The following is a 20,027-nucleotide window of genomic DNA, read 5'->3' on the forward strand; positions in this document are numbered from 1 at the left end:
AGAAAGTGCAGAGCCCAACTCGACCGCAGCAGAGAAAGAGATTTTAACCCTTCAAAATCTAAAAAGCCATGTCTGGAAGTACGTTGGATTTTGTTCGGTAGGAGGTAAAATTGTTGAGCCGCGAGATAAAGTTATATGTAAGCTATGTAAGATACAGTTAGCATACCATGCATCATTTTATTTAACATTAAATAGAAACATTACTCAATTGTAGGCTACTGTACTGACTGAAGAGATATCGCATGAATAAAGGATAAATGCACTGCTTTCACTGGTGTGATTATTTACCATGTCAAGGAAAAAGCTACATATTTAGCACAGCACAGCTCGCTCGGAGCGCTCAATATGCTGTAAAGCTTCAATTAATATTAATAATATTTGTTTCAATCACTGAATGAAGCCTGCTATATTTGGGACGAGTCGCGTATCTCGCGACCTTAAATTGCTTGCACAAAACTCTTGATCAGCTCTCAAAGATTGGTCATTTAAACCGTTATCCGCAGTGCGGTCTTGGCCATTAGTTAATTTATATATAATAATATATAATAATTATATATAATAATAATTTATAATAACAATCTACTTGTTTTTGTTTAAGTAATACGTTGTCAAATATGCATACACTTAAATAGACAAATTATACAAGTAGTTAATGTCTCTTTGTATTAATTTGTCCTGTTATTGATGTAATCTGCGTTATTGAAAAAAATGCACGCCCAGATGTTCGAATAGTTCGAATATTCGTGTTTGTTTTAGAGGGAATATTCGAATGTTATTTTTGAGAAATTTTGACAGCCCTAATAGGGAACGGCATCAGCATGGCCAGTGTCTAAAGCATGTGTGAATACACTCCAATTTCATCGGCTAGCGACAGCCCATGATGTCATAAACGGAGCACCTGGACATATAAGCGAGTGCCCGGTTGTACATATCATACACCTTTTGTCTTTAGGAGATGCTTCTTTAAGTGCTTCTGGTGGAGTGTTTTCGACTCCATGATGAAGCTGGATCTGCTCATTATGATGCAGTAGCATCCTATGCTTGACTCTCTCATGCATTTCCCTAGAGTAGTGGTATGCCAAAGTCAATAGTTTAAAATCTCCCTATGGCAGGCATTCCTTGAGAGCTGTGTCAAACGAAAAAACACTGTTGCAGCTTAGCAATGTTTTCTGTAAAAGCTCTGCCTGCAGTAGCCCGCAAGGGAGGGCGGTTCTAGAGGCCGGGACTTCCCTTGCAATAAAGGCATAGAAGCTTGAATATATTTCACTAATGTGGGAGACAATGGCATAGGGATGTTACTACAGCACTGCTTGTGTACATCTACTTAGGGACACGACCTGGGTTGACGCTTTGACTCCTGAAAAGTAATCCACTCACACAGTCGAGGTATGTTATGTCCACTATGTTTGTGCATATTCTCACCTAGTGACTAAGGCATCCCCTTGCCATGGTAAAGTGGGTATTGTGTTCCCCATAGTGTCAGTCCAAGACATAGTGTTTTGGACTGTAACAATGGTTTCCTGAAAAGGGGAATGAGACACTGTGTCTCATTGCCATGCTATTGCGTCTGCCTGCACTTTTCCCTCAGACAAAGAAGTTGATGATTGTGCACTCTTATGCTTTCATGCTCTCTACTTATGACATCATGGGCTGTCACAATTAAATTGGAGTGTGTTTACGCATGCTTCAGACACCAGTCACACGGATGGGGTTCCCCATAGCGTTCCCCAAGATGCAGTGTCTCGTTCCCCTTTTAGGGAACCATGGTTACAGTCATAACCTAAGTTTTTTTTTTTTGAGTTTTTGGTTTATGTAAACATAGTGTATAACATATAGTAATGTATTATGTGTATATAAAAAAAAAAGTCAATTTACAGTACATTTTAGTTCTTAGATTTTAGAAGCATAGATTCAGTCCATGTCTGATACAGAGTACACTGTAAAAAATTTCTAGTGCTTTCAACTAATTATTATTTAGTAACTAGTTCCACAGATATTTTACATTCAGTCAATTTCGTTCTAGAAATTGTTACCTGAATTAATATTTTTTAATTGGCTCAAACTTGACTTCAACATTAAAATGTACGTTTGCTCAATTATTTTTAAAGTTAATTGAATTAATAATTTTTAGTTGGCTCAAACTTGACTTCAACTTTAAAATGTACGTTTACTCAACCTGTTTTTTTAATTAATTCAACTAAAACGTTTTAATTAGGGGTTTCATTTTTTAAATGGTTTTAATTGTTACTAGAAATTGCAGGTAAACTAGTTACATGTTATAGTGAGGATAAAAACAAATTAAAGCACATTGTATCATCTGCATTTATAACATTTGGCATACAAACAATACATTTTCATAAGAATTAATTTCAAATTTCTTTAAATAATAAAAAAATGACCAAAGCCCGTGTCACTTTTCTATAATGTCTTTAATGACCTTTAGTTTTGAAAATACACACACAGTCAAAGTAGATACAATGGATCATTCTTGCTACTTGTCAGTGTTTGAGCTGGAAAAGGGATAGTTCACCAAAAATGAAAATTCTGTCCTCATTTATTCGCCCTCTTGTTGTTCAAATACTGTATAATTTTCTTTGTTCTGCTGAAAAAGCAGAAAGGAGCAACCATTTACTACCATAGTATTTTCCCCCTACTATGGTAGTGATTGGTTGCTCCATCTGCTTGGTTACAAACATTCTTCCAAATATCTTATTTTGTTTTCAGCAGAACAAAGAAACTCATGCAGGTTTAGAACAACATGAGGGTAAATGACAGAATTTTCATTTTTGGGTTAACTATCCCTTTAAGAAGAACTGACTGGCTTGGATGAGAAACTTTGCAACGAGTCAGCATCAATGGATATCTTCACACCCTGTTGGAGAAAGAAAGAGAAAAATTAATAATAATAAATAAATAAAAATTATATTCTTTATAAATTTTTATCAATATTAAGAATTTACTTCCATGTGTGACTAAACTAAAGTTTAGAATTCGTCCCACTTGTGAGGACGATGAAATGAGCGCCATTTTATCATAGTATTCATGGTTATGTTGTTCCCTTAATTTACCGGACAATTTCAAAAGTTGGAACGCGAAAAAAATCACATTCAACACAACCACGTAACCCTAAATAGCGTACATTATTTGGCCTACATTAAGTTACAGGTTTGACATGTTTCAGTAAATTTGCACGTATAAAAATCACCACAGAACCTTGGCCTAGCTAATGAGAGAAAGTTTGTCTGACACAAAAATAGCACACAACACGCTGAGATTAAATCTAAAATACATTATATAGTATTATAGTTTAAAACAAAATTATGTATTATTACTTTAACATGGTTAAAGACCACATTAACGTAACGTAAATCATTTATTCGATGAGGAGTGAACTTGACGTAGACATCACTTAGGCCTAAATAATCCCTATTTCCCTTGGATATATTTACTTCTAATTTACTTCTTACTTCACTTCTAACGTTAAATATCCACACAAGCCTAATATGTTCAACATATAACATATTTGTCTGCAGTTTAATCATTAACACTTACCTGACGCGTGAACTGCACCCTCAAAATTGCTGCTGCTGCCTCTCGGTGAACCTCGCAAAGTCCTTTGATCTGTATCCTTCCGCGGATCAAAGTACTCCAGAGATGCTTCCGCGAAATCAAACGAGCAATACAGATCCTTTCGCGTAGTCAAACAAGCTCTTGTACGTAGGCTATTCATTAAAATTAGGCAGATTAAATGCCACAATTAACTACATATGTTCATGAATTATATATGTATATTAAATATGTAATATGTAAGTGTTGTAGGATCCATCTTCTCATTATAATGCAGATAGGGCCTACCATAATAAACAAAACATCGAAAATACTATAATATCTAATTTCACAAATATTGTTCTGATATAGGCTATTTTATCAAATGTTTCTAACAGCCCATTTCAACCTCACAAAAAAAAAAAATCTATTTACCATAGTAAAATATTGTGTTGGCCATATAGCCTACTTTTATAAAATGTTGACTAGATTCGCGTTTTTTAGTCCAGTCAACATTTGCAATTCTAAATGTTAACTGGATTTGAAAATATCAATTCATTTAATGTTTTTCAAATATATTTCTGCAGACTTAATATAATTAGTCTTCTTAACTAAGCGCAAGTAAGAAAATTTGTTCAACATATATTTTTTTGCTCTTCCAACGTTTTATTAATTGGAGTTTTTAGAGTGAATGTTTGCTTTCCTTTTTGTTTTCCAGCACTTTTAGATGGGAAAAACTGTGTGTGTGTGTGTGTGTGTGTGTGTGTGTGTGTGTGTGTGTGTGTGTGTGTGTGTGTGTGTGTGTGTGTGTGTGTGTGTGTGTGTGTGTGTGTGTGTGTGTGTATATATATATACAGATATATAGCTTATATAGCGTTAGTGTGCTGCATATGGGATAGAAGAGTTAAAGCGGAATGTGGTGTGTGAATTCTGTGCATTAAGCTTTCTCTGTAAGCATGACTCTCAGCAGACATTAATAGAAGTGCTGTGCACTACAGTAACAGGAAGATCCTCCAAATCAGACCATAAAAAGTGCAAACTCTGTGCAGATGCCAGCGCCCTTCTAAGGACATCATGTTATGTTTGATGATGCTTTCCCGGGGCTGTGCTCTCTGATGGTGTGCACCATGGTGTATGTGCGCACATTGGCTTGCAACACCATGAATCACTGATTCATGACAGGTCACCCTCTTATGAGTGGATGAGTCAGCATTTTTCCCCTTTTTTCTTCTGTTTTGTTGCTTCGCAGTGATTATAAAACTTTCAGATCCATCTGTGAATATGCTGTTGCGATATTCTCAAGAAACTTTCATGTATCCTGTCACTCGCTGGTCACTATACTGTCAAAAACTTGTGAATTTTGTGATTGAATCTTTAATACTGTTTATCTTATTCAGTCACAGTAAGTTTATTATGTACTTCTCCAAACTGCCGCGTTTCTCAACCCTGCTGATAAATCCAGCATGAATTCCATGTTGGTCCAGGCTGGTTTATTCTGGTTAGAGATTGTATAGTGCTGGTCTAGCTGATGGATCAGAATAGTCGTGCTGTTCTTCTTAACCTAAACACCACCAGCTCTCCTGCTTCCCATGCTGACGACCAGCATAAATCATACCTTATGCTGGATTTTTCAGCAGGGAATTGTATTGATTTTATTGATTTAGTACACACCAGTGTAAATATGTTCTTTGTGTCTGATATGAGCGCACTTTCTTTTTTCAGATCCTCCCGCGGTGGAGCCGGTGTATACGGAGATCAGGCAGGGTCTAGGCCGGCCGTTCTCTCTAAGCTGCAGGGTCTTACGTGCCCACCCCTCAAGAGTACTGACATACGAATGGAAACTGGGTACCAGACTGCTAACAACGGGCAAGTTCGATACTCGAGATGAGACAGAATACCACGTAAGGGCACTCAACCGTGAGGGATACGGAGCATACACTTGTGACATCACCAATGAAGCGGGGTCGGGCCGATGTACTTTCCTTGTTACAGGTAAGACGATTAAAATACATGTGCAATTTAAATGGATGCATTTGCAATATAATTGTGTATAGTTGGGAAGATAGCACATAGTGGAAGAATTAATCAGTGACTCTTTCCACTGGTTACATCGTTTACGCCAGTGTCCATCATTAACACTTTAATTTTCTTGTTAAGAAAGTGTATCATCCAGGTTTTTGAAGTGCACTTTTACCTCTTAGAATGTTCAGTGTGAGCATATTGCTTGCACTTTTTATCTTAATTGTATCTTAATTTTTATCTTTTTATCTTAATTGTACATTACAACATTTTGGTTCTTTGTTGGGTCACCAACCATGCATTCTCAAATCTCCTTAAAGGGATACTTCACCCAAAGATGAAAATTACCTCATGATTTATTCACCCTCAAGCCATCCTAAGTGTATATGTTGTAAGTTGTGTAAGTTAAAAATGAAAGACGGTCCGGCGGAAGCTCGGAAGCTATAATTTTACTTTATAAACCTAAAATATGGATATTTTTGTACACAAACCAATCGAGTCGCTTCAGAAGGCCTTTTTAACCCCCCGGAGCCATGTGGATTACTTATATAATGAATGGATGCACTTTTTTGGGGCTTCAGATTTTGGGCTGCCATTCACTGCAATTATAAATCTTGGGTTAGCCAGGGCATGTTTTAATATTACTCTGAATATATTCACCTCTGAGAAGAATATCATATTCACCTAGGCTGGCTTGTGAACTAACCCTTTAAGCAAAACCTGCCAAGAATCACCATTTTACGACATTGTGGTGCCTGATTTAAAACTGTTCCTGATAGGCAAGTAGAACCCATGTCAGATTTTGTGCTACAATCACATTTAATTATGTTGAAACATTACTTAAGTACACTGTTATTTTTTAACTGTCAATTAAGCAGATGTTGGTTTTGTCCTGGAAATATTTTTTGTATACATAACTAACACTTTATATGCAGTCATTAATAACATGCTAATCACTTAACAACAGAATAACATGCTACATGCTGCTAACATGCTACAAGCACTTAACAACAGAATAAATGAAACTGTGCAGATACATTACTAGCATTGTGTGCCTTACTAGCGATTCAAAAGCAGCACTTGCTTTCACTTCAAGATTCAAATCACCATATCGAGGACTTGCCATATATCTGTTTTGGCACCAATAAATCCAGTCCACCATGTCACCTGGAACATTTGGTTCAAACGGTAGAGCAGTTTCTCTTTGATTTCGTGCCACCACATAAGTAGCCTGATCTCATGCCTGCTACTGCACCAGACGCTTGTGTTTAGAAATGGGAACTGCTAGCTCGTGTTTTTGCCCTCCCTGCTGTTGAATATTCATGGCTGAAATCCCAGCTGGTTGATGAGGCATCCTGGACCAGAGGAGGATGTGGTGGTGGGGGGGGGGGAGAGAGAGAGAGAGAGAGAGAGAGAGAGAGAGAGAGAGAGAGAGAGAGAGAGAGAGAGAGAGAGAGAGAGATGAGCTACCTGCTTTCTGATGCATAGGTTATTCTTGGAGATGTTCACCCCTAATCATTTAATTTGCATTGACAATTTCCTGCTCTGTTCAGAAGGCATAAAAGAGGATTATATCACTCATATCCACTCTTCTTGTATCCGCATCTCTCTCTCATTCTCTCTCTCCTCTGTGCACTTCTGTAGGACATGCTGAAGGCCATTATTTTGTACAAACCATGCATCTATGATGAGCCTCTGCTCTCTGTGATGCTGGAACATGCTGCACGAGCTTGAAACGCTCATTTATCGTTGTCATCATATGGGTTTTTATATGTCTGGGCGTTAAAAGAGCACAAGCCAGAAAATCCCACGTTGAGTCTGTTTTATTGAAGGTTAAGCTCTCGTAATTTTGCATCGTCGAAGCGAACATAACGGATTCAAGCAAATGAAGGCGAAGGCTCAGAACAACAGCCAATGTCACATGGCCACAGGGTTTTGTGTGACACTTGAACAAATGGCCAATGCATCAAGTTGACATTTCACTTTGTCAGAGCGATGCGCACAACTGTTCGAAGATAAAAAGCTTGACTTTTCTCAGTCTCAGCATTCATTTCAGATGTACGCAGCGCTGCGCGAGGCAAACCCAACAGGGGTTACCAATTAATACAGCAGAAAGTTCAGAAAGTTGAGAGAAGGCCCTGCAGGACCATCACACACCTATTTTCTGAAAGGGCACCAGTATTGTACTGGCTTACTTGCTCCCAAGGCGAAATAAGACATGATCAAGGAAAGAAAAACTTTTTTTAATATAAGTCTGAAATGTAGTGGTGTGGTACAGTTTTTGTTTTGGACATGAATTAACTGGGTTATAATCCCAACATGCAGGCCCTTCCACACCGAATGTAAATATGTCAAGTTTATGACCCATTTGAACTAGGAAGATATGCAGTTTATTGCTGTGAGTATACTTTTGTCTCTATTTCTGCATCTGTTTGCACTATCAACATTTCTTTACAGTGTCATTGTTACTGGACATCATTTAACATATACACTGTTTTCAAAAGAAGTATCTTTTGCTCACCAATTCTGAATTAATTTGATCAAAAATAGTATAATATAATGAACTATTATTACAGTATTCTATTTTAATATATTCTAAAGAAATCATAAATCAAGAAACATTTATTTTTATTATCAATGTTGAAAACAGTTGTGCTTAATATTATAATATTTTAATGTTTATATATATTTTTTGGATTCTTTGATGAATAGAAATTTCAAACAAGCAGCATATATTGCAATAATAGTCTTGTCACTTTTGGTCAATGAAATGTATCCTGTAAGGATGCTGAAGCGGCGTTAGAATCCATGTGCAGTGTTTTATTACAGGCTAGAGCAAACAATTCCAAATCGACAGGCAATGGACATAAACGAAAGGCAGGCAGAAGTTCAAACACAATAAGGCAGTCCAGTCTAACCAACAGTACAAAGTGAAATCCAAAAGGCAGAAACAGAATCAAACAGGCAATGGTCATAACAAGATAGCAAAACAATGACGAAAGAAACACTCGGTAAGGCAGGTTAACTGGCAATACTTTGCACTGGAGTGATGGCATGGCTATGCTTAAATGTTCACCAAAAAGGAAGTTACCAATGAGGCAGAGGGAGGTCAGTATTCGGGAGAGGGCTCCCTCTGCTTGCATTAAAGGTACCATGGCATGGATTGTTTTATTATTTCATAATGTTTCCTGGGGTGTACTTATATTGTTAGTATGGTTTTTACATCAAAAAATTTCATAATTTAGAAATAAAAGGCATTTTTTCTATACTGATATTAGCCCTCTGGCTTGAATACTCTGTTTCATGAGGCGTGTCTGCTGTGAGTCTTCAGTGAAAACACCCACTGTTGTGATTGGCTGACAGCTTTGCATTTGAAATGAGATTACGTGCGGAGGGGGCGTGGTTTAGTCAGGCCAGGCGCGAGCAGCAGCACTCACTGCCAGTCGAGAGAGAGAGACAGAGAGAAACGGAGCTGGGGAAAGATTGCTGAGGAAGTGTTATTGTACCAAGTTTTTGACAGTGCAAGTTTATTTTGTTTGTATCTGAGAGCTCTGAATAAACACGAGTGAACTTTGCAACATTATTTCTCTCACAAAATGCTTTCACCACAGCTAACAACAAACAAACATGACATAAATACAGTAATAGCTTCTGTTCAGCATAATGAGCCGCGTCATTCAAACGGCAGTTTGGGCAAGTGTGCACTGCAGATAAACGTGTGATTGACCGATCCGAGCATTATAAAGAGTGTTCTTTGATTGCTCTCTGCAGTTTAATCGTTTAAATAACAGATTTGTTTCATGCTGCTAACAGAAATGGCATGAAGTTGATGGTTTTAGTCACTGGCTTGATTCACTGATGCATCAAGACGGCCGGCAGCAGGACTGACAATGTCTGTTTGAACTTGAATGATTAGCTACACATCAGAACTCACTGATCCCAGATCAGGCATAATGAACACTGTTACTCACTGTTTGTGGAGGTGTCGAATCCGTATGATAAAGCCAGTGCTGACATCGCCACTAATAAACTGAACCCTTTCTCTACTAATTCTCTGGGCGGGCAAAGCAGAGGAAGGGGCGGTAACCTTTCCTGGTATGACGTCATAACAGGAGAATTCAAGATCAGCTCGTCTGGGCTCTCATTTTCTCAAAGGCAGAGAAAGACAGCCAGTACTCGTTTTACACCGATCAACATTTCTAGCCACTTGGGGACAATATTCAGGCTAGGGGAACTCATATTAATGTTGAAAAACCTCATAAAATAAAAATGTCATGCCATGGGACCTTTAAATAAAAGCAAGGGTTGTCAAAAGATTCAAATAATCTTATTAATTTCTGATTAATTTAAAAATTTCATAGTAGTTAAAGAGTTAGTTCACCCAAAAATTAAATTAATGGCATTAATGACTCACCCTAATATAGTTCCACACCCGTAAGACCTCCGTTCATCTTCGGAACACAGTTTAAGATATTTTATATTTAGTCCGAGAGCGTATTCAAGTGTTTGCACACTATACTGGCCATTAGAATTTCTTGAAGGATCGAAAATACATTTTGGTCCAAAAATCACAAAAACTACATCTTTATTCAGCATTGTCTAGTGATTTCAACAGTTTGGCAGTTTGACACGGGTGAACTATCCCTTTAAGGTGTTAACACATACAGTTCTTTTATAAGATAAAACTAAATGTGTAAATGCAGAATAGACATGATTTAATAAAAATAAAATTTTGTATTTAATAAATTAAATAAACTTAATTAGTTTCTCACTGGATGAATTTGCATTCGTGGATGCATATTCATTATGTGTGTATAAAATACAGAATTAGCAAATGATGCATTTCACTTTTTCCACAGCATAATTGCTGTTAAAGCACCGCTATTTTTTCTTCTTCTTTTCTTCTTTTATGGAAGATGTATTCAAAGTTCAGTTGCCTCAAAAATCTGTGGTGGTTTGCTTCAGGGTGCCATGGGGATGGTGGTCCAGTGGTTGATTGGTTAGTACACTGTAACAAAAAAAGTTCAGGTCTCCAATTGAAAATGTTCTAGTGACTGGTCACATCTAACTTTTTAGTTGGCCAAATGGAATTTCTGTGAATGTATACTCTGTTTTCTCTGTAAATTGTATAAATTCAGAGAAATTCAATTTCGCCAACTGAAAAATGTGACTAGTCACTAGAAAACTTTCAATTAGAGAGGTCTGACATTTTTTACAGTGTAAGTACTCCCCACTGGCTGATGGCTGCACACTCCTGGGGAGTCAAATATAAAGTATTCATGTGCTGAGATTTAGTATGAGCACAGGTTATTTTTCGTGACAGTGCTGATATGTGTTTGATGATAACCAGGAACCAACTTCAATTACACAACCATTCACATCCCAGAGGTCTCCTAGTCTTTGAAACTCAAACCTGCACAGGCAGACATACATACTGTATCACCTTTTTCCTGAGTAAACGATGAGCGCCGCCATAAGGAATTGCAACTTCCGTGTAGATGCTCTAATCTTCCAGTCTCCATAGGAACACAATGTTAAAACGGGGGAAAAGAGCGCCTGAATTAACTAAACAGAAACTTTTGGAATATTATTAAAAAGGAAAATGTAAGCAGGATTAAGCTGTGCTGCTATATAAACACAATAAACTGAAGACATTCTTTTAAAAAGTATCTAAAGAGAATGTCCTTATACAGCACCGTATGCCTTGCATTTAATGCTAGACTGGCAAGAGAGAACGAGCATGGCTTGCAGCACTTAAGTTCAAATACTCCCAAAAGAAGTTAAATGTGCATTCTAATCATTTTAAGGACAAAATCCCATGAACTGCATTTAGGATATGAGCGCTCATGTTTTCAGATACTGGTGTACCTTCAGAATAGGTTAATTCACAATTGTGGTATTGATCCAACTCTGAATCTAAACAGTCTAAGGGTTTCACTTTAAAGCATGTGTACATTTCCATTAGGCCTATAGAGCAGTGGACTCACTCTTAGAAACCTTGGCTACAGGAGACTCTGGGTTTCTTTTGCCTCTGCTAAGTGACATCTGATCCATGCAATGCTATCTTTCTCCATCTGATTTAGGAGCTATGTGTTTATAATGCTCCTGCTTTTTCTCTCCACCTTCACTCAAGCATTGATTCCCAGAGGAGTCAAATTTATCCCTAAGCCTTAAGCAGAGTAAACTCGATGGACCCATTAGCATTGCCTCTAGATTTTTCCCTCTTAATAAGCTGGGGATAAAATAAGTGCTGGTGACAGCCTTTATCCTTGACCTGCAGACATCAGCAAATTTTCTCTACCGCCACCTTTTCTCACTCTTCTTAGTATACCCCCTCCAAGATGTTTCTACCAACTTGGACATTCGAAATTTCTCTGTCCAGAGTTGAACTTCTGGATGGACTGTCTGACAGAAAGAAGAAGCTGTGGAACATTTTTACTCTTTTATTCTGCTTTCTAAAACTAGGACCACTATCGTCAAAGATGATTGATTGACTATTAGCATATACACTCATCTAAAGGATTATTAGGAACACTTGTTCAATTTCTCATTAATGCAATTATCTAATCAACCAATCACATGGCAGTTGCTTCGATGCATTTAGAGGTGTGGTCCTGGTCAAAACAATCTCCTGAACTTCAAACTGATTGTCAGAATTGGAAAGAAAGATGATTTAAGCTATTTTTAGCGTGGCATGGTTGTTGGTGCCAGACAATTAGGCATTGTTTGAATGCCACGGCCTACCTGAGCATTGTTTCTGACCATGTCCATCCCTTTATGACCACCATGTACCCATCGTCTGATGGCTACTTCCAGCAGGATAATGCACCGTCACAAAGCTTGAATCATTTCAAATTGATTTCTTGAACATGACAATGAGTTCACTGTACTAAAATGGCCCCCACAGTCACCAGATCTCAACCCAATAGAGCATCTTTGGGATGTGGTAAAACGGGAGCTTCGTGCCCTGGATGTGCATCCCACAAATCTCCATCAACTGCAAGATGCTATCCTATCAATATGGGCCAACATTTCTAAAGAATGCTTTCAGCACCTTGTTGAATCAATGCCACATGGAATTAAGGCAGTTCTGAAACTTCTGAAAGCTAAAGGGGGTCAAACACAGTATTAGTATGGTGTTCCTAATAATTCTTTAGGTGAGTGTAATTTGGATTGCCGGTATGGTTCCGTTTTGGGCGAGAACTCCCTGCGCATCCATGTAGCCTAGCATGGATAAGAGCAGCAATAACCCCCCTTAGGGTAAACCGAACAGAACCAACATGATGTATTTCAGATATTATTCATGTTAATATTAAATTTAAAAAATAATTCAGGAATTTAGTCTGATTGAAGGGGAATTAAAATACCAAATCCTGACTGACAAGAGGAGGAGCTAGGGGTGGAGGTGTGTAAGTGAGCTCTGGAGAAACACGATAGCTGCTGATACTGAGGAGCTATATAAATGCATGCTGTGATAGACGTCGTATTCCTGACGGTAGACGTGATCAGCTGACAGCCAGCTGATGCGAGTTTGACTAACATGACCTGCCAGAACTGACGCTATACACTTGATTTATTTCATTTGAATAATTTATTTTGGTTTTAGTAAAGTGATAATATAAAAGCCAATTATTATACTATTATAATTCTCCAGGATTGGGACACAAGACCTTTCTACCATTTAACCACAATAATGTTTTTGTTTGTTTTGTTTATTTAATTATTCTGTCTTTGCGGTGTACTGTAAAAACAGCTATTTTAGACATAAAATAGAGTTTCATTTCATTTCATTGTTGTTTTGCTGCAGATAATATATTTGTTCTTTTTTACTTTGATTCTGCCAGTGTTTTTCAGCTTGGCAACACAGACAGTCCTTGATGCAAAACATTTTTTATTTCTCGTTTTCATATATTGTTTCATTGCTTGTCAGCTTTCAGCAGATAGAGAGATGAGCTCTCCTAATGGTTTTGCTTTGTGTCTCTCTCCTTTGAACCTATGATGGAGAATGTCCCTCTTTTTTTTAAACTCTTTTTCCACCAGTAATGGTTTATAAACGCATTCACAATATCCTCTAGCATCACTTCAGTGCGCCAGACATTTGACCTGCTGGTCTAAACAGCAGACTATGTGTTTTTAATGATCTCTAAATATATACATCATCATACAAGTGAGACATTTTTCATTATTTTTAGAGGAATTGTCGAGTTCATTTAGCTTCATTAATACAGGATCACCATAGAAAATAAATCCCTGTAGTTTGCTTTTTGTTCAAATGATTTATCTGACACACCATAAATTGAGAATATTTGTGATAATGTATCAGGATTTATGCTAGCGGGAATGAGGAATCTAGCACTTTTGTATCTGCAATTTTTAGCAATACAAGCAGTCTCACATCTGTTCAAGATTATAAGATTGTATATGAATCATTAATTAGGACAAAACAAATAATTTCTCAGTCTTGGTTTTGGCCTTGAAATTTGGCTGTGAATTTACAGTAATAAACCAATGTGTATTTTCAGGTAAAGCCTATGCACCTGAGTTCTACTATGACACCTACAGCGCTCTGTGGCAGAGCAAACCTCGTGTCTACGGCTTCAAACTCCAGTGGACCCAAATGAATCCCAATGCGGTCGACCGTATCATGGCTTATCGACTTGGTATCAAGCAGGTGAGTGTGTCTGAACACTTACTTAAAGATTCTTTTATCAGTGGTATGTTTTGGAATATTAATCAAATTAAGGACCATGGCAGTAAGTTTTCGTGCAAATCGACTCGAGGTTCGATTCCGCCTTTTGCTGAAATCGCTCTTCTCCTTTTTCCCATCACATATCAGATCGGAACGGTGTTCATGTACAATAAAAATGAAGAAAATATTTAAAAAGTGGAAATAAAGTGCCTAGTGCTTTTAATAATAAAGTGTTTATCGGTTAGAGGCTTTATTGTCAAGAGATAGTAAAAGTGAGTGGGGCCAGTAACATTGGTATATATTTATATATTTTATATATATATTTATATATAATATTATTAGATTCATTGTGTGTATGAATTGCTTTTTTAAGGTCTTTAATTGTACTTCTTAAATACATTAATAGATAGGATAAACTAAATCCATACCATCATGTCAGGATATTTTTTAAATAAAGGTTTTTTGTTCTTTTACCATGATTGCTTAGTTATGTCACATTCATTGCAAATTAAATACTCTTTCTCATTTCTGAAAAATACTGTGATAGAAAGGCTGTGCTCATAACAACTTTGTTTATAGACTGCTCATATCTCTATTGCCATTGTGTAGCATCCATGCTAATGGTGCATTTGGCCTGTGTGCAGAATGGTGTGCATAGTTGCTTATGAAGGCAGTGCTAAATTAATACTGAATTAGAACAAGTTTAGTTGTCAACATCCACATATAGGATAAGTCAAGGAACATTATTAAGATTCATGGGAGAAATGTATGGTTACTGTTGAATTAGTTCAAGTCAGTGAAACAGATACGTTCTGTTTATTGAGTAGGGCTAATATTTGTCCAAGAGCTTTAGCGCTCTCCAATGTGCTGTACTGTTCTGCCTCAGCGCGTGGTCACGCAGAGCAGTGTGGTTGTCAATTACGAGTCATCATCACACTGTTCTGTCACCCTCTCCTTCACACTTCCTCTGCTCAGCTGGAATGGCAGCGTCCACGGCCATTTATAATGACATCATGTGGGGTGATTTATTCCTTGTCAGATTCGTCTTTGCTAGTGGCTGCCTAACTGGTGCTCAAAGTCAATGCAAAGTACACGTAGCACGTTTTGCCATGCCATATTGTTGTTATTTTCCTTCCTTTTCATTTAGTTTCTGTCTCCCACTCTGGCTTTTTTTCCCAAGTTTGCATCAAGGTCTCTGCATTGCTTGTGTTTTGGGATTGCATTATTAGTAATGTTTACTAGTCTTAACACTCTGCTTTTTATGCTCAAGGGATTGTTGAGCTTGAGATGAATTTTGTGCTTGCACATGAGCAATAATTGGCATCCATTATTCTTTTTTTTTACCAACATCATAGGTGGTGTGTGTGTGTGTGTGTGTGTGTGTGTGTGTGTGTGTGTGTGTGTGTGTGTGTGTGTGTGTGTGTGTGTGTGTGTGTGTGTGTGTGTGTGTGTGTGTGTGTGTGTGAGCCTGTTTATGTGGTTTATGAGGACACAAATTTGTATAACTACATGGGTATTACACTGGTATTACACTATAAATGTGGTTTATGAGGACATATCAAATGTCCTCATAATTCAAATGGCCTTAAAAACATACTAAATGATGTTTTTTTGAGAAAGTAAAAATGCAGAATGTTTCCTGTGATGGGTAGGTTTAGGGGCAGGGGCAGTGTAAGGGGATAGAAAATACGGTTTGTACGGTATAAAAACCATTACGCCTATGGAGAGTCCCTGTAAACCACATAGACCAACATGTGTGTGTGTGTGTGTGTGTGTGTGTGTGTGTGTGTGTGTGCAATTCCGCATTTTCAAATGTTTAAGAAGATTTTTTTTAAAGTGGTCTCTTATGCTTAGCAAGACGAGATCAAAAATACAGTAATAATTTAAAATATTATTCATAGATACAAACTCCTCCCCGATGAGAGAGTCTTATGTTCTTATTATTTTAATTTCTACAGTAACGCATGACAGATTTACAGGCAAATAAAGTCAGTTCTGCAAAGTTATGTTCCGATCTATTCTCTTATTGATATACGTTTCAATGTTTCAATAGCAACACAAAATCCTTTTTTGTAATATTTTTTCTGGATTATTTGATGAATATAACGTTCAAAAGCAAAGCATTTTCTTTCACTTTTGATTAATTTAATGCATCCTTGCTGAGTAAAAAGAAAAATCTTACTAACCCCAATTTTTGAATGGTATAGTATATATTAGGACTTGTGGTCACATTATTTCTTACAATTTTATTAAATCATTTTTGTTCACTAGCTAATTTCAAAGGCTTCTACAGTGTGACAAATTACTCTTTCAAAGTACAAATCTCTCAATTTGTATGAGGTCATAAAAGCTACATATCTTATAATTATAAAATAATCAGCAAAATGGTGTTTTAAGTGGCTGTGGATGCAGTATAGCATGTCACACCACAGCATTCCATCCCATTTGCATGTGTCTTCTGGAGTGTAGTGATCTAGTAGATGGACTGAAGAATCAGAAAATAATAGAATATATGCCTCCCATAATTGCCCAAGTAATGTAGCTGTTGATTCCCTCCATTAGATTTGCTAATAAATAATTGAAAGCGTGTAGCAAAAACTTTTTCAAAAGATGTACATCACAGGCTTGAAAAGAAAAGACTCTATCCATTTGAATTCAGGCTATCTTATTTACCTTCATCAGCAGAAAGCATTTAATTCATTAACTCCGAAAGCGAAATAACAGCATGCGTGTCATTTGCACTATAGAGAGGACACCTTGTGCTATCCTTGATGACTTCCCAACTGAAAGCACACCTGGCACTGCAAAGAGAAAGAGAGAGAGTCAAAAACAAGAGAAGAGGCAAAAAACTAATTAACAGCTGTGTCCAGTGGGATGAAGCTGCTGTAATAAGATAAGCTTTACAGGAGAAATCAAGGATGGGACCCCGGCGAACAGAGGTTAGCTGTGTGAAGCGATTGCGGGGGCATTCTTTCTGTGCTTTTGTGTGTGTCTGCGTGCACGTGTGGGTGTGGAGCTGTGTTTTGTGCCTGCAGTGGGTGGTGATTGACTCATCTGTTCTGATCATGATGGAGGAGTCTGGCCTCTTCGTTAATTTCGTATATATTCTCCCTCTACACGGCCTCTGCGCATCCTTTTTTGTTCACCAACTCTTGTTCTGCAGTTTATTTGTTCTGTTTAACATGCCGCTTTTCCCCTACGTGCTCATCCATCATGCTGTCCCGCCTGGTCACCTGTCGACGCGAGCGCCTTGCAACGCTCCGTGGGCTCTTCGCCCGCTTTGGCTAGTGACATTTCCAGGACGCAACGGGCATGGGAAGTCTTAGCCTGACAATCCTAAACGAGAGGGTTTGGAGTGTGCACTAGCTAGCGGAGACACTGCCAGCCAAGCATATTAGGCACCGCTTCAGTGCCTAACCCTGGGACGGGCAATTTCACTGCAGGGGTCTGGCGTGTTTATAGATCCCCTAGGAATGAGATTGCTTACCCTTGCTTTTTATAGCCTTCTTGTACTATATTAACACCGTTTGAGGCTGTGAACATGCACAGATTAATAAATATGATGATTTTGAATATCTCATGTCATTTCTTGTAAAGAAAATGTCATAGTTTAACCTCAAACAAAAATTCTTAAACGTCTGTTGTTTAACACAAGGTTTGGTGTAGGCTTTTAGACTGGTTGCTTATTATTCCCTTTCATTCTGTTTAAAATCATAGTGGAGAGACATGTATACCCAACTGACCTATCGGTAAGCCTTAGTTACTGTTGCTAGCTCATACAAACAAACAGATTTACTATGTCTTACAATGACAGCTGTCAGTGTGAAAACCTTATCCCAAGATGTTTTTGGACACAAAATGAAGCGAATACCCCTTCTGAATAACGGGAAAACTTTACTGATGGTTTATAAAGTTTATTACATTGTTTTTCACTACAAATAATCACCTAAGAGCTGAACAAACAAAGCATAAGAAGTGCGCATTAACGTCTCATTCACAAACTCTCTCCGTTTGCATTATCATTAACATAGACAACAATTACACAAAAACACTCATACAATGAACTAACAGTAAACAAACCTTTGCACGTATCTGCAAGACAAGTCAATAAACTGCACACAAGCGCTCCTTTTCACTACCTGTAAACTATAGTACCCATCAAAATAGTAGTCCCTCCTTACTAGTAAGAGAGATAATGTAGACCATAAACATATTTAAGATCACAGAAATATCTAAAATGTATACAAAAACAAATTAAACAATAAATCACAATAAAGTCTGTGACACAGAAAGACCACCTTGTCGATGAGCATTTAAGTGGGACTTAAATGTATAAAATATTGTAAAATAAATATGATGGGAGATTATCACAATACAAGTGGGAGAAACTGAAGGTTTCTCAGGACCTGGAGGATTTTACTGAAGAACATTGGCCAGTTTAACTGCTCAGGACAAACAAGGGACTCAATAACAACCAACACAAAACAAAAAAGCACCCGTGGATCATCCAGGGAACGACACACAGTATTAAGAATCAAATAAACCTTTAAACAGGGTCATTTTTATAAACTCAGCTATTTTGTTTTGTGGACTATATATAAATATATTTTATGTAAAATATCTTATTCAGGAAATAAAAAATGACATGTTGTATGATCTCTCTTATCTTGATCTGCAAGGGGTGTGTAAACTTTAAAAAAAAAAGAAGCAAGAGTATACATAGCCAAAATAATATAAATGCTAAACAATCAGCTAGACATGTGCCGATTTTCGATAATGCGATTTATCACGATAATGAATATGCACGATATTGTTATCGTGGGCACTTTAAAATATCGTAAATAATAATTTATTGACAATTTATAATTTTTTTATAATGCACTCAAGAATACTTTGCCCATCAACCGTATAAATGCTCAACACCGCTGTATTCTGCGTCAAAGGGACACGCGCTCAGATATAAACAAGCCCAACGTGCGTTTGCACATGACTGAACCGGTGAAGGAGCGCTGCTGAAGTGCCGCTCAGTGACAGCAGAGGGCGCTGATGAACTGCAGAATGCAGCCGGTTACCCTGGAAACCAGCAAACAAACAAAAAAACGCGTGTAGTTTTTAAAACAGCCATTCGTTTTTGTAATCTCAATGTTGTTCACAAGCCTGCAGTCTCCCTCTCATTTACTGAAGCTTTCGCGCCTCGATCGCCCCCCGGTGACCGGTCCCAGTATAGCCGCCCCTCTGTGATTTCTAATGGACGCGAGGCAAACTAAATAATAAAATTACACTTCAAAAATGTTCCCCCAAAGTTAGTTTATGTCACTGAAGGCAGTTATCATCACGATGATTTCATTTCAGGTGTTCGTTTTAAAAATAAGTTTAGTTTGAGTTAGTTATTTGATGCTATAAAAACGTGACGTCATGATTGACAGCTGAGACTGACGGCTTCTCTGAGTGAAGTTGTCACTGAGGCACTAACGGACTTTTTTCGAAATTTTTGGGAGCAGATTAGAGCTTTAGCTTTAATTTCTACATTTCCATAACTGTTTATTTCACAACAACATAATTAATTGTTCTGCATCTGCGAGAGTGTGGGCGGGCTTTTGATATCGCGACTGTACTTCCTGCTCTACTTCCTGCGCTCTACAGCGCAACTCCGGTCCCGAAATCGCTACTGCGCAGACTCGGTCCCAAGATGTCCGCGCCGTGCAAGGCCGCCTGAAAGCTTCAAATATGGCAAGCGGAAACGGATGATGTCGAGTCGTCCATATTTTTTTAC

General features: G+C 37.8%; 1 protein-coding gene across 1 annotated transcript in view; it reads left to right on the top strand.

Moving 5' to 3' along the window:
* mdga2a (MAM domain containing glycosylphosphatidylinositol anchor 2a) overlaps nt 1-20,027 on the top strand; it is a 220,922-nt gene that overhangs the window by 159,941 nt on the left and 40,954 nt on the right. The window contains exons 9-10 of the mRNA XM_067455178.1: nt 5,269-5,538; nt 14,088-14,236. Coding sequence (XP_067311279.1) covers nt 5,269-5,538; nt 14,088-14,236 — 419 coding nt within the window. The remainder of the gene's footprint in view (nt 1-5,268; nt 5,539-14,087; nt 14,237-20,027) is intronic.

This window comes from Pseudorasbora parva, chromosome 10, assembly GCF_024679245.1.
Source record: "Pseudorasbora parva isolate DD20220531a chromosome 10, ASM2467924v1, whole genome shotgun sequence".
NCBI classification, from domain to species: domain Eukaryota; kingdom Metazoa; phylum Chordata; class Actinopteri; order Cypriniformes; family Gobionidae; genus Pseudorasbora; species Pseudorasbora parva.